This window comes from Salmo salar, chromosome ssa27 (assembly GCF_905237065.1).
Source record: "Salmo salar chromosome ssa27, Ssal_v3.1, whole genome shotgun sequence".
NCBI lineage: Eukaryota > Metazoa > Chordata > Actinopteri > Salmoniformes > Salmonidae > Salmo > Salmo salar.
The window spans coordinates 24,310,105-24,325,000 of NC_059468.1; the positions used below are offsets into that span (position 1 = coordinate 24,310,105).

Consider the following 14,896-nt stretch of genomic DNA (forward strand, 5'->3'; position numbering starts at 1 on the left):
ACTTTACCCCAGTCCTCAGCAGTCCAATCCCTGTACCTTTTGCAGAATATCAGTCTGTCCCAGATGTTTTTCCTGGAGAGAAGTGGCTTCTTTGGCCCTTCTTGACACCAGGCCATCCTCCAAAAGTTTTCGCCTCACTGTGCGTGCAGATGCACTCACACCTGCCTGCTGCCATTCCTGAGCAATCTCTGTACTGCTGGTTCCCCGATCCCGCAGCTGAATCAACTTTAGGAGACGATCCTGGCGCTTGCTGGACTTTCTTGGGCGCCCTGAAGCCTTCTTCACCACAATTGAACCGCTCTCCTTGAAGTTCTTGATGATCCGATAAATTGTTGATTTAGGTGCAGTCTTACTGGCAGCAATATCCTTGCCTGTGAAGCCCTTTTTGTGCAAAGCAATGATGACGGCATGTGTTTCCTTGCAGGTAACCATGGTTGACAGAGGAAGAACAATTATTCCAAGCACCACCCCCCTTTTGAAGCTTCCAGTCTGTTATTCAAACTCAATCAGCATGACAGAGTGATCTCCAGCCTTGTCCTCGTCAACACTCACACCTGTGTTAACGAGAGAATCACTGACATGATGTCAGCTGGTCCTTTTGTGGCAGGGCCTGAAATGCAGTGGCAATGTTTTTGGGGATTCAGTTAATTTGCATGGCAAAGAGGGACTTTGCAATTAATTGCAATTCAGCTGATCACTCTTCATAACATTCTGGAGTATATGCAAATTGCCATCATACAAACTGAGGCAGCAGACTTTGTGAAAATTAATATTTGTGTCAAAACTTTTGGCCACGACTGTACAGCTCTAGCTACTAGCATTCGTTTTCATAGGTAGGATAAGTGTCAAAATTGGTGGTCTAAAATATTATGCAATCTGCTTATGTTACCAAGGTTAAGTTATTGCACATTTTAGTAAATGCCATTCAGCTAGCTACATTCGTTAGCTATCTAGCTAACATTTGCTAATGTATCTAGCTATGTAAACAGCTTACAGTGCGGTCACGCATATCATTTGGTAACGTTACAGTAGCATAGCATTCACTTTCAAATAGGGGGAGCTATTAGTTGGTATCAGTTGAATTTCTTTAGACTTTTTAGATGGTTGCTATATTATGCCAGCTAAGTTAGATAATGCTTTGATATCCAGGGGACAAACTTTGTTATAAACATGTCTAGCCATAGCTAACATTACCTATATGCCGATGTATTTGTTTATTAATTAAAATTAGTCAGTCCATTATATAGCCTAGCTGATATAGCCTAAGTTGACTAATTTGCCATAATGCTTAATTAGCTTACTTGCTTGAATACTGACACATTTTCCAATCACACCATGTATTCTTGTAGGCTGACTATATTAGCCTGGTTTACATGAGGTTTGCTATGTATTGCACATTTTTCTTGTGGTAGTGTGAAACATCCATCTTGTTTGTTTCAGATGTTTATAAAGACCCATAAGGCCCATACGGGAGTGGATGTCCTGCTTGTGGACATTTGCCACCACATGGGGTTTGGCCTGCCAATACAGGCAACAGGCAAGCTGTGGTACAGTAGGACCTTTTTCAGAACGTATGTATTATGATGAGATAATGGCAAAACATGCATAGGCCTATGACATTTGAACTGTGGTCATCTAGAAAACATAGTGTATTACTTAGAAATACATGTCATTAAATGTAGTCCTTTACTACTAATGAACAGCAACTTTATTATAATATTTGGCCATCAAATTGTCATGGCATATTGTAACAAAGAGACTATACACAGTGTCAAAGTCCAAACCTTTGATCTTGTCAACCAATCACAACAGGTTAAGGAACGTTCCAGAGAGCGCGAGAGGTCATCAACTCTTGACTCCCGGGTTTGGGTGTGGGGGGTGAGCTGCTTGAGAGGCCTGTGAGATGGTGAAGTCACCAGCAGGGAACTTCCTAACACAGGCTTCCTTATGTATTGTTACAGATAGAGAAAAAACAATGCAGGTCTGTGGGAGGTACATTAGTACATCTTATAAGCTAAAACAACATGTATTCTCTTTCCTGATTTACTGAAATTAGATACCATTCTCTAGTGTAAACATCTCCAATCCAAAATTAAATCCACAATCGGCTTCCTATTTTGCAACAAAGCATCCTTCACTCATGCTTCCAAACATACCCTCGTAAAACTGACCATCCTACCGATCCTCGACTACGGCGATGTAATTTACAAAATAGCCTCCAATACCCTACTCAATAAATTGGATGCAGTCTATCACAGTGCCATCCATTTTGTCACCAAAGCCCCATATACTACCCACCACTGCGACCTGTACGCTCTCGTTGGCTGGCCCTCGCTTCATACTCGTCGCCAAACCCACTGGCTCCAGGTCATCTACAAGTCTTTGCTAGGTAAAGCCCCGCCTTATCTCAGCTCACTGGTCACCATAGCAGCACCCACCCGTAGCACGCGCTCCAGCAGGTATATTTCACTGGTCACCCCCAAAGCCAATTCCTCCTTCGGCCGCCTTTCCTTCCAGTTCTCTGCTGCCAATGACTGGAACGAATTGCAAAAATCACTGAAGCTGGAGACTCATATCTCCCTCTCTAACTTTAAGCACCAGCTGTCAGAGCAGCTCACAGATCACTGCACCTGTACATAGCCCATCTGTAAATAGCCCATCCAACTACCTCATCCCCATACTGTATTTATTTATCTTGCTCCTTTGCACCCCAGTATCTCTACTTGCACATTCATCTTCTGCACATCCTACCATTCCAGTGTTTAATTGCTATATTGTAATTACTTTGCCACCATGGCCTATTTATTGCCTTACCTCCCTTATTTTACCTCATTTGCACACAATGTATATAGACTTTTTTTCTACTGAGTTATTGACTGTATGGTTGTTTATTCCATGTGTAACTCTGTGTTGTTGTATGTGTCGAACTGCTTTGCTTTATCTTGGCCAGGTCTCAGTTGTAAATGAGAACTTGTTCTCAACTAGCCTACCTGGTTAAATAAAGGTGAAATAAAAAATTAAATAGTGTCTGTATTTTTCCCCCTATATTTTAAGCAGGTCTCTACCGGTGGACCTACTGGGCCAGCACCTACAGCTCCGCCTGCGTCTGTTTCTGCTGTTCAGACTCCTCCATTGAGGACTGCATTGAACTTTTTGTCAATGGTAAATGTAAAAACAAAAATCACAATTTTTCATCAACTACTATGGCTGCCGTGATAGAACACTGATTCAGATAACCAAGTCACCTGTCAAAAGGATTTTCTCCTCAGTTCATTGTGACTATTAGGCTTTTCTCTCTCTTTTGCAGTTCAATAAGCAAAGGTTTTGGGTGCTCTCATGTGTCTGCAGCAAGACCAAACCTTAACTTGGCGAGGAAGCCTGCTCAGGTAAATAAAATACAGGCTAACCTGTAAAAAGCCTGGTTTGTATTGATCTGTTTTTATAACAGTATAACCTTCAATAATCTTTGTGTTGTCTTAAGGGTCAAAAATGACCCACCACTATGTTTGACCCCAGGGTCCACAAGACATGCAGTTGCCCCTGCCCAGGACATCGCCTCAACATTCTACATGTTCATAACACCAGCCATCGAAAAAATCATCCTGGAGATGGAATATTTGGAGGGTTTCCGATAATATGGAGATAACTGGAAAAGGATGGATGAGATTGACCTGCGTGCCTACATAGGGCTGCTAATCTTAGCGGGTGTGTATAGGTCCTGAGGCGAGGCTACATGTAGTCTCTGGGATACAGAGAGTGGAAGGACGATTTTCCGTGCCACCATGCCATTTGATAACCGTGAGTCAAGACGTGTGAGAGACAAACTGGCGGCCATAAGAGAGGTCTGGGAGAAGTGGGTGGAGCGTCTGCCATACCTCTACAACCCTGGGCCTGAAGTAACAATGGATGAGCAACTGGTTCCATTCAGAGGTAAATTTTTATTTTTATATCTGTAATGTAAGTTACCTTCACTGTTAATTTTATTATGTATTGCTGTAATATCATTGATTTATGTTCTTCACGTTTTTATATTGTATCTATCTTATTTTATTCTTATTTATTGTTGTTGTTTATACACCTTGTGGGTGGGGGCAATGGTTAAAAAAATGGGAGAAGACTAGTATTTTGTAGTTGAAATCCTCATTGTACAGTATATAAGAATATATCACTATGTTGCCAAAAAAGTTCATGAGTGTTATTGTTTCCCTTCAGTAAAATGCATTCAAAACTACTTTCTGCACATTTCTGCTACTTTCTAAGTGCTATCACTTGCTATTTTTTTTTACACATATGCAGTACCTGTCACACTCTGACCTAGGAGAGCTGTGTTTTCCCTGTTTAGTTAGGTCAGGGTGTGATAGGTGGGTGGGCATTCTATGTTTTGTGTTCTATGTTTTGGCCGGGTATGGTTTCCAATCAGAGGCAGCTGTCTATCGTTGTCTCTGATTGGAAGCAATACTTAGGCAGCCTGTTTTTCCCTGTGTTTTCGTGGAATCTTGTTTTTGTGTAGCTATGTGTAAGCAGCCCCAGAACGTCACGTTTGTTTCAGTTTTCACCTGTTTTCTTGTTTTGTTCGAGTTCACAAATAAAATATGTGGAACTACCGGCACGCTGCGCCTTGGCTAATTTATGACAGGGAATACGAAGATAGCACACGTGACAGTACCTTTAGCAATAATAATAATAAACCTCTACTTTAGTAAAGAAAATAATTATGACATGGTAATGACATGGTGTGTTGTAATAAAAACGAGTGGTGTCCACTGATTAAATGCAGTCTTTCTGCATTGTGAAGAGGGAAAACCCAAATATTCACAAAGTTTGTGATGAATGACAGGTTGTTTCTTCATGGGGTTTAAAATTCAATTTATCTGCTTTATTTTAGGGGATTAGTGAAGGTGGGTCATTTTATACCCTTAGGACAAGGGGAGTATACAGAATGTTAAGGCTACACAAGGGTTAATGCAACTACATGTATTTTTTTACTTAGCCCAGCCAAGTTGTCTACAGCCTCTGTCAGTGCCCCCACCATTGCACCGACCTCTGTGTGTGCCTCAACCCTTCCTCTGGCCTCTGTGAGTGCCCCTACCCGTCTTCTGTGAGTGCCCCTACCCGTCTTCTGTGAGTGCCCCAATCCCTGCACCTCTGTCTGTAAGTGGCATTTGGCCTACTACATCATGCACTGTTGTCATTTTAGAACGAATACAGAGAACTTACATCAATCAAAATATGATGGAGAAAAACAATTGTGTGTCATGTTTTAAATATCACATGACTGTATTGTCGGTATTCATATATATTTTTGTTCTTTATTTCCTTTATCATTTCAGCATGATGTGCCTAGGAAACCTGTTCGCGTAACCTGCCAAGATCTTTAATACTGTTTACTCTCAAATCATTTTCATATCAGGTTATATAATAATCTTCTATCATTTCCCCTTTTTCTCTGCCCCTGTTCAGCTCTTGATCTGCCTCTGTGAAGACCACCACTGCCTCTGCTGTCTCTCAGGGCACCGCCAGCTCTGCTACAGCCTCTGTGAAGACCACCACTGCCTCTACTGTCTCTCAGGGCACCGCCAGCTCTGCTACAGCCTCTGTGAAGACCAGCACTGCCTCTGCTGTCTCTCAGGGCACCGCCAGCTCTGCTACAGCCTCTGTGAAGACCACCACTGCCTCTACTGTCTCTCAGGGCAGCTCTAGCTATGCTACAGCCTCTGTGAAGACCAGCACTGCCTCTGCTGTCTCTCAGGGCACCGCCAGCTCTGCCACAGCCTCTGTGAAGACCAGCACTGCCTCTGCTGTCTCTCAGGGCACCGCCAGCTCTGCCACAGCCTCTGTGAAGACCAGCACTGCCTCTGCTGTCTCTCAGGGCACCGCCAGCTCTGCTACAGCCTCTGTGAAGACCACCACTGCCTCTACTGTCTCTCAGGGCACCGCCAGCTCTGCTACAGCCTCTGTGAAGACCACCACTGCCTCTGCTGTCTCTCAGGGCAGCTCTAGCTATGCTAGAGCCTCTGTAAGTGCTCCCCTCCTTCTACAGCCTTTATGAGGAACCTCAGTACATAACACACTGTTGTTTCTTAATTAACTAATATTATTACATCCATTAAAACATGGCAGAAACAAAATTGTGTCAGTGTTTTGATTTGATTAAGATATTGTGAGTAATCATATTCATTTATTTTTGTCTTGTTTTGCATTCTGTTCTGTTTTTCATTTTCAGGAGAGCTGATTGGTGTGTGGACTACCTGCTCAGGCCGACTGGGAAGACCATGCAGGAGGAAATGGACCCAGACTAGGAGGAGACTGATTTTGAGCACTATGCAATGGACCCCACAGTTGGTAGTCTTCTGGATGACTTTACCACCACCTCCAGTGCCAAATCTGCTGCCACCAGTACCTGGCCTGCTTCACCCACAGCCCAGTCAGCTGCCAGCCAACTCCACCCATGCATAAAACTTGATTTGTATGATAAGTGGCAACGTGTCACTAGTTTCCATATAGACTCTCCTGTACTCCAGACCTTTTATATCTTCTTTCTAAAATCAGATCGAGCATAAGCCCGCAGTTGCGCTTGTGTGTCACAAACCACTCCCTTCCCACCGCGCACACACTGGTTGAATCAACCAGCGATAGAAAGTGTATGCTATTGGATCATTTTCTGTTTAATTTGGATGGGGGGGATTTAAAGCCTATCAGTTGGGCCTATAATAGAACATCACGCATTCATGTGTTTGATCTTGTAACACGGCTGTAGGAACTTCTAACGCGGCTGCATGGGATTTGTCGGATGTAAAGTCAGGTGGTTTCGTTGCATCCAATGGCAGTGTAGGCGTTAAGGTTACACCAGAGTCGCTTGTAGATTTGACAACTATAATGCAGTTCCACCTCCGAAACCGCCAAAACAACCGCTATGCGGGTGTCGACCAACGCTAATCTGATTGAATCAAGCCCTAGAACATGTTTGCATGAATGTTGTCATATGTTTGGATCCTGTTGTGTTATTCACTCAGAATCAGTCAGTTGCCATACCCACTCATTACCTTGGGTTCCTAGGGGCTGTGTGTGTGTGTGTGTGTGTGTGTGTGTGTGTGTGTGTGTGTGTGTGTGTGTGTGTGTGTGTGTGTGTGTGTGTGTGTGTGTGTGTGTGTGTGTGTGTGTGTGTGTGTGTGTGTGTGAGTGGTATCACATTTGTCATTAATAAACATTTCTATATTTCAACCAATTCTTTGAATGACTTTCGATTGTAGGTCAATCATTCTTCACTTTTTAATTACTCAAATATGTGGCTCTGATTGTCATATGTCCCACTGGACACACACTGGTTGAATCAATGTTGTTTCCACGTCATTTCAATAAAATGACTTGGAACCAACGTGGAATAGACGTTGAATTAATGTCTGTGCCCAGTGGGATGTGATGTATTTATAATTATATCAGGTAATATGCAGTCCACAAGAAACTGCAACAGTTAACTGATCATTTAAGATCGTAATTGCATAAACAAGGTAACGGGAGTATAGTACAGTAATAAACCAACCTCATTAGAACAACATATGTTATGATTATGCTATCATAATCGTTCCATAAACTCAGGTGATCTTAAATTCACCAATGTGAAAAATTGTTCTTAAGACTTTTGGAGACTATAGTGGTTGTTTGGAAATTGTATTTCTGGCGTTGTGTGGGCGAGTGGGAATTTGAACTGGTGAACTTCTGGTCCAGTCGTCCCCTTCCTCAAACAGGAAAAAACTACATTTTCATTGTTTTTCAGCTTACCATAATAAATAATGAACACTTATATTATGAAGAAGAACCCTCAATTGTTCCCCTCCTTTACATACTATTGTTCCACAGCTTTGGTGCAGAGCAACTTACAGTAGTGAGTGCATACATTTTTGTATTTTTTCATACTGGTTCCCCGTGGGTATTGAACCCACAACCCTGCCATTGCAAGTGCTCTACCTACTGAGCCACATGGATAAACATGTATGACAAATGCCATTTTGACTCACTGAATCCTTTTGCTTATTACTGCAGTGGTTTTCAACATGGGGTTGGTGTTCCCACATACCATATCAGTGTTCCCCTGTGGGTACTTGGCCCAGGCCTATCCACCTGGGATACTTGGTAAGACTCATAGGAACATAGGCCAACTGGTAAACTGGACATGAGGAGGTACTTCAGGAAGTATACTATGAGGCAGAGCAAAATGTTATTAGGGGTACAGAAAAATTAAAAAGGTTAAGAACCACTATAACAGAACAAAATCTTAACTGTCATTCCTATCTTACCTCAGAAATCAAAGAAAAGGGCAACTACCACTGCGCCTGCTATTACTATCTGCCTGCTTATTGTTTTGGTCCTTGTTTTCCTAAATAAAATGAACATAAATACAATGTTGTATAGTAGTCCAATCTACACTGAACAAAAATATTAATGCATCATGTAAAGTGTTTTCATGAGCTGAAATAAAAGATCCCAGAAATTGTCCAAACGCACAAAAAGCTTATTTCTCTCAAATTTGGTGCACAAATTTTTGAGATCTTTGTTATTGAGCATTTCTTCATTGCCAAGATAATCCATCCACCTAACAGGTGTGGCACATCAAGAAGCTGATTAAACACAGGTGCACATTGTGCTGGGGACAATAATAGGCCACCGTAAAATGTGCAGTTTTGTCACACAACACTATACCACAGATGCAATTGGTATGCTGACTGCAGGAATTTCCACCAGAGCTGTTGCCAGAGAATTTCATGTTAATTTCTCTACCATAAGCCGCCTCCAAAGCCGTTTTAGAGAATTTGGCAGTACGTCCAACCGGCCTCACAACTGCTACATGTATGGCGTTGTGTGAGTGAGCGGTTTGTTCATGTCAACATTGGGAACAGAGTGCCCCATGGTGGCGATGGGGTTATGATATGGGCAGGCATAAGCTACAAACAACGAACACAATTGTATTTTATCAATGGCAATTGGAATGCACAGAGTGTCACGTTTGTGTGTAGGAACGGACCAAGGCACAGCGTGAATATCGTTCCACATATTTTATTATAATGTTAAACTATGCAAGACATACAATAAACCATAAACAAAACAACAAACCGTGACAAAGAGGTGCTACATGCACTAACTCAAAATAATCTCCCACAAAACAAAGGTGGGAAAAACAACTACTTAAATATGATCCCCAATTAGAGACAACGATGACCAGCTGCCTCTAATTGGGGATCATCCAAAAAAAATACATAGAAAAACAGAAACTAGACCCAAACAACATAGAAAAATTAAACTAGAATAAACCCCCCAGTCACACCCTGACCTACCCTACCATAGAAAATAAAATAAGAGCACACAATGGTCAGGACGTGACACAGAGATACTTTGACGAGATCCTTAGGCCCACTGTTGTGCCATTTATCCGCCACCATCACCTTATGTTTCAGCATGATAATGCACAGCCCCATGTCGCAAGGGTCTGTACACAATTCTTGGAAGCTGAAAATATCCCAGTTCTTCCATGGGCTGCATACTCACCAGACATGTCACCCATTGAGCATGTTTGGGATGCTCTGGATCGACGTGTACAACAGCTTGCTCCAGTTCCCGCCAAGTCTGGTGATCAGACCAGATACTGACTGGTTTTCTGAATCCACCCCCCCCCCCTTTTTTAAGGTATCTATGACCAACAAATGCATATCTGTATTCCCAGTCATGTGAAATCCATAGATCAGGCCATAATTAATTTAATTGGCTGATTTCCTTATATGAACTGTAACTCAGTAGTCGAAATTGTTGCATGTTGCATTTATTTGTTAGTTCAGTATATATAAAAACACCATGGTTCACAGAAAAGTTATAGTTGTTTCTTGACCATTGTAACTGAAACATTATAGTAACTTTATTCTTACCCAGAAATTATTTGAGTAACACACTAAACCAACAGTTAAGTCTACTTAGAGATTACTTTATCATCTAGGAACCTTGTTTTATTATAATCATTTTATGTTGGGCCTACAATTATCTGTATCCAGCAAATGTTCAACTGATAAAAAATGGCAGTGGTCAGGATCATGCTTGTCTTTATGGCCTAACTGTCAGTGAACATGACAGAATGGGTCAGAGCCTTTGCATGTATTTGTATTTATTATGGATCCCCATTAGTTGCTGCAAAGGCAGCAGCTACTCTTCCTGGGGTCCAGCAAAATTAAGGCAGTTTATACCATTTTAAAAACATTACAATAAATTCACAGATCTCACAACACACTGTGTGCCCTCAGGCCCCTACACCACCACTACCACATATCTACAGTACTAAATCCATGTGTAAATGTGTGTATAGTGCGTATGTTATCGTGTGTGTATGCATTTGTCTGCGCCTATGTTTGTGTTGCTTCACACTCCCTGCTGTTCCATAAGGTGGTTTTTTTTATCTGTTTTTTTTAATCTAAATTTACTGCTTGCATTAGTTACTTGTTGTGGAATAGACTTCTATATAATAGTGCTGGTCTTCAGTTGCGCTCAGTGACAATGGGAGACATGGTACAGTGGGCAGCATGCCAAGAACTTGGCCAGCAAAACGTGAAAGTAGACGGTGAGTTTCGGTTTCCAAATCGCAACGTCAGGGCAATAGTACCCTAGACCGCATACACATCCTCAGCGAAAGTAGACGTTCAATTTCAGTTTCCAAATCCCAACGTCAAGGCCATAGCACCCGGGACCATATAAATACTCCCAGCTCATACCGAGCAATATAACAACACCAACAGGAATTTGTTCTTCAACAGCATTTTGTTAATTTATTCTTCAACATTCTTTAGCATTTGTTCTTCAACATTGAGGGCCATGAATACAGGTACTGTAGGCAATAAATACTTTTAAGTTATTTTGTTTATTTTATCCTATATAGTTTTTGTATAGTTTTTGATTGTTTATTTACATAATGGCAGTAGGCCTAGGCATATTTATGTGCATTCATCTGGAAAGTTATTTAATAAGCCCCATCTGCACTTTCTGACCAATCCTGATCTGTGTGTGTGTGTGTGTGTGTGTGTGTGTGCGTGTGTGTGCGTGTGTTTGTGTGTGTTGCGCAGACTGGATGCCCACCCTGTGGTCAGAGTGTTTTGAGGAGATGTTGGATGAGGAGCTGGGCAGCAGTGACCAGTGGGCCTTCCACTTCAACTACAGCCTGACAGAAACACTCACCAAGGAGGAGAGGAGGAGAAGATGGCGAGTGTACAGCCACTGTTCCTACGGACAGTACGTTTTTCCCTTACTATAATTATATTTATGCTTTTTAGTATAGGCCTGTGATTTGCCCATAGAGAATGATAGAGGCCTCTAGTGGCCAAAAGACCCTATTAGCATGGGCAGCGCCATTGAGGGCTTCCCTAATTTTAATCTAGTCAACTGGGTGGGACTTCCAACTTCATTGGCTGATCCCTCCTGGTGACCCTGTTGTAGAGCCCTGCACGTGCATGAATTTTAAGCCTGATCCCTACCCATGCCTGTGACATTCAGGCCCTGCCCTACCCAGTCCCGATTGCTTTTGCCAAATTTAAAGCCCGGCCCTGCCCGAAACCCAAAATACAGAGATAACTTCCTCCATTAGTAAATCCATTAGCTGCTCCTCTATGTCTGTCACTCGCTCCCTCCGCGCAGGCAGCTCGCTCTGCATGCACTCTGCTCATGGCGGCTCTGGTGCGTTTGTAAATTCAATCTGGCTATCTACTCTGATTTCAGAGCACTCTGGTCTGTATGTACCAGAGCGCAGAATAATTAATGAATTTAGGAAGCGCAACAGCTGAATATGACCGTGTCATTAAACATCAGCAAAAAAACATAATTAAATTGTTGCCAGCAGCACAGTTACAGTCATCAATGCTCTAGATAACATGAAAGCTTAACCAGCTCTGCTAGGGCGAGTAAAATGGCCAGTGTTAGTGTTCTCTCATTTGTGTCTGGAAGTAGCTAGCAAGACAGCCACATTTTGCTAGTTAGCTTGGGGGTTTGACTGTGGTTGTGAGGTCAGAACGCTCGGATCAACCCTACTCCTCGTCCAGAGCGTCCAGTGTGTGCACTGAACGCTCTGAGAGCGAAAAGTTCAGAATTGACTAACAGACAATCAGACAACTCTAGCACAGGTACAAAGATGAGCCCTCTATCAATCTCTATGGATTTGCCCCAACTTGGCTCCACAAAGAGCTCAGCAGCTCACAGATTTAGAAGATTGGCACTGCAGCACCACAATGTGGAAACAAACCACTTGTCTTCAACTCCTTCTGTTGACTTGGACATGATGGAAGTCCATGCCAATAGATATGCTCTCATTGTAATGCTCCCCCCTTCTCTCTCTCTCCCCCTCTAACTCTCTCCCTCAGGTTCCAGTGTAGTGAGTGTTCTAAGACATGGCCTTCGGCACGGGTGGTGGTAGTGTTCCGTTATCGGCTGTGGGATGAGACAGGCCGGGGGACCGTCCTGATGCGGCCTTTCGGTCAGGCATGCAGACGCTGCCGGGAAGAGTTTGAACTTCCAGGCTTTTCAAAGAATGAGGTGGAAGAGGCACTGCTCCGGCTGTTTGCAAAGATTAGGAAGAACTGCTACGGAGAGGAGGAGGAAGAGGAGGAGGAAGAGGAGGAGGAAGGGTCAGAAGGATCAGAGAAGGTGTGGAAGAGGCCCCATGAGAAAGCCCTATGTGAAGCCTGCAGACTGGGCATCTGCTGTCAAGAAAAGTAGAGGGGAGGGGGGGGGCACTTGGCCTAATGTTGTCTAGAATTCGTTGTATAAATATTAAAAACAGCACTTTCTATAATGTTGTGCTATGGACTTTAGAGTTGTGTAATAAACATGTATTATGTGTAATAAACAAAATCGGAAGACTTTCATGTGCTTTGAGTGTTTTTTACTTCTACAGTTTGCAAATTTGAATGATTTGGACAGGTTTGAGGCATTCTTTTAAACAACTTTTCTAACCATCTCTGATAAAGGGAGACAAGGAGACAGAGACATTTATTGAACAATCAGGTGTAAATGGCCAGTGACAGCTTGTGCTGCTCATGCGTATGATGCCTTTTCCTGCCAGCAACAACAGAAACAGCAGCATCTCGCATCATCACTGAGAAGAACTGAGATTGGAGAGAGAGAGAAAGAAGGAGATGATGGTGGGGAGTCGAGAAGGAAAATTATGAAATAACGGTATTATGAATGTTTGTATGTCCAACTGATGACCAAGTGACTCGATGTTCTAAGTAGCTTGATGGCTAAGTAGCTAATGATGGGTGTTAGCTATCAGCTAGATGCTGCCACTGCTGTCATTAGCTAGCTAGCTGTTAGCGAGTTGTAGCTAAGTAGCTAGAATTATAATGATTTGACAAGGCTGAATTGAGGCCCACCAAGACAGACACTAGCTGTTAAAATAAACCACAGACCTAGCATCAGCTTGAACCAGCATAGCTTGGCATCGCGTTTAACTACACTACAGACATTCACGTCAGACAGATGTAGCTAGCTAGCAGAACGGTGGCAGCTAGCCATGTAGCTATGACTAGCTATTATTGTTAGCTAGTCATGAATGGCTAGGTCGTAGCAAGCGAACAAGTGAGCAAGTCTGTCCATACTGACCTGGTGAAAGAGCCAGACAGCACCAAGTAAAGCAACCAGCCAAAGTTAATGGTATAGCCGTAGGCTACATGGCAGGTGGCCGCATGGACAGACGACGATATAGCTAGCTACAGTACGTTATAGAAGTCAGGGTGACAGACTGCACTAGCCAGCTAACTTCTCTTTGTCTTGAGTCTGACACTTTTACACTGTGTATTGTTCTTGGTACTTCTCCCTGGTGTGAAAATGTAAGTAGCTGGCTGGCAACTTATTGTGTACAGCCAACTTCATTATAATACGCTTATAAACACTTTGTGTGTGATACATGTTGTATTATGAAGCTATGTGTTATAAACACAAGCTGTTTGTTATAAACACAACATGCCACCAAAAGCCAGTGGTTGTTAATTAAGGTTGATATTTTTTGTCAATGGAAAACGGTGGTTATTGGTTTGAGGATGCTGTAATGATGTGAGGGGAGAGAGGGAGGGAGGTGAAGTGTGCTGGAAGCAACTGAAGCTGTGTGGAGTTGAGAGTAGAACAGACAGCGTGACCTATAAACTATCAGTAGTCCCCCACCTACACACACACATACACACACACTGTCTACAGCAGACTTACTGGAGCAGAAAATGGTGGAACACAGAGACTGTTTATAAATGATGGGGTCTGTGGATCCAGATACTGTAGCTTATATAGTAGACATGGCAATTAATATTAGCCCTATTCAGTTAATCAGTAACTTAGTCATGTTGGATGGTTCATAGATGGATAGATTAGTTGATTGATTAATTGACACCCCCCCACACCCTCTCTTTCTCTTTCTCTTGCTCCCCCTCTCTCTGCAGGGTGAGGGTGTGGGCCATGTCTGAGCTGTGAGTGGAGGAGAGGAAGAGGAGGAGTAGGAGAGGAAGAGGAGGTGAGGACTGAATAGCAGAGGTAAGTGTTTATCATTATCAAAGATTCAAATTAATGATGAATTATTACATGAATGTATTATATTATTACATATACAGTACAAGTCAAAAGTTTGGACACACCTACTCATTCCAGGGTTTTTCTTTATTTTTACAATTTTCTTGTAGAATAATAGTGACAACATCATAAATATGAAACAACACATATGGAATCATGTAGTAACCAAAAAGGTGTTAAACAAATCAAAATATATTTTATATTTGAGATTCTTCAAAGTAGCCACCCTTTGCCTTGATGACAGCTTTGCACACTCTTGGCATTCTCTCAACCAGCTTCATGAGTTAGTCACCTGGAATGCATTTCAATTAACAGGTGT

The 14,896-nt window shown here is 42.5% G+C and overlaps 2 protein-coding genes across 2 annotated transcripts in view; both read left to right on the forward strand.

Moving 5' to 3' along the window:
* The first annotated feature begins 10,638 nt into the window (after positions 1–10,638).
* Positions 10,639–12,753, forward strand: LOC106588722 (receptor-transporting protein 3). The gene is made up of 3 exons (XM_014177997.2): positions 10,639–10,858; positions 11,097–11,262; positions 12,384–12,753. Exons 1-3 carry the CDS (start codon positions 10,849–10,851, stop codon positions 12,736–12,738), a joined length of 531 nt encoding a protein of 176 aa, XP_014033472.2. The 5' UTR covers positions 10,639–10,848; the 3' UTR covers positions 12,739–12,753.
* Positions 12,754–13,026: 273 nt separating this feature from the next.
* The window catches only part of LOC106588739 (ankyrin repeat and IBR domain-containing protein 1), a 27,055-nt gene continuing 25,185 nt past the window's right edge, over positions 13,027–14,896 (forward strand). The window contains exons 1-2 of the mRNA XM_045709432.1: positions 13,027–13,197; positions 14,451–14,541. The gene's annotated coding sequence lies outside the window, so the exon portion shown is untranslated. The remainder of the gene's footprint in view (positions 13,198–14,450; positions 14,542–14,896) is intronic.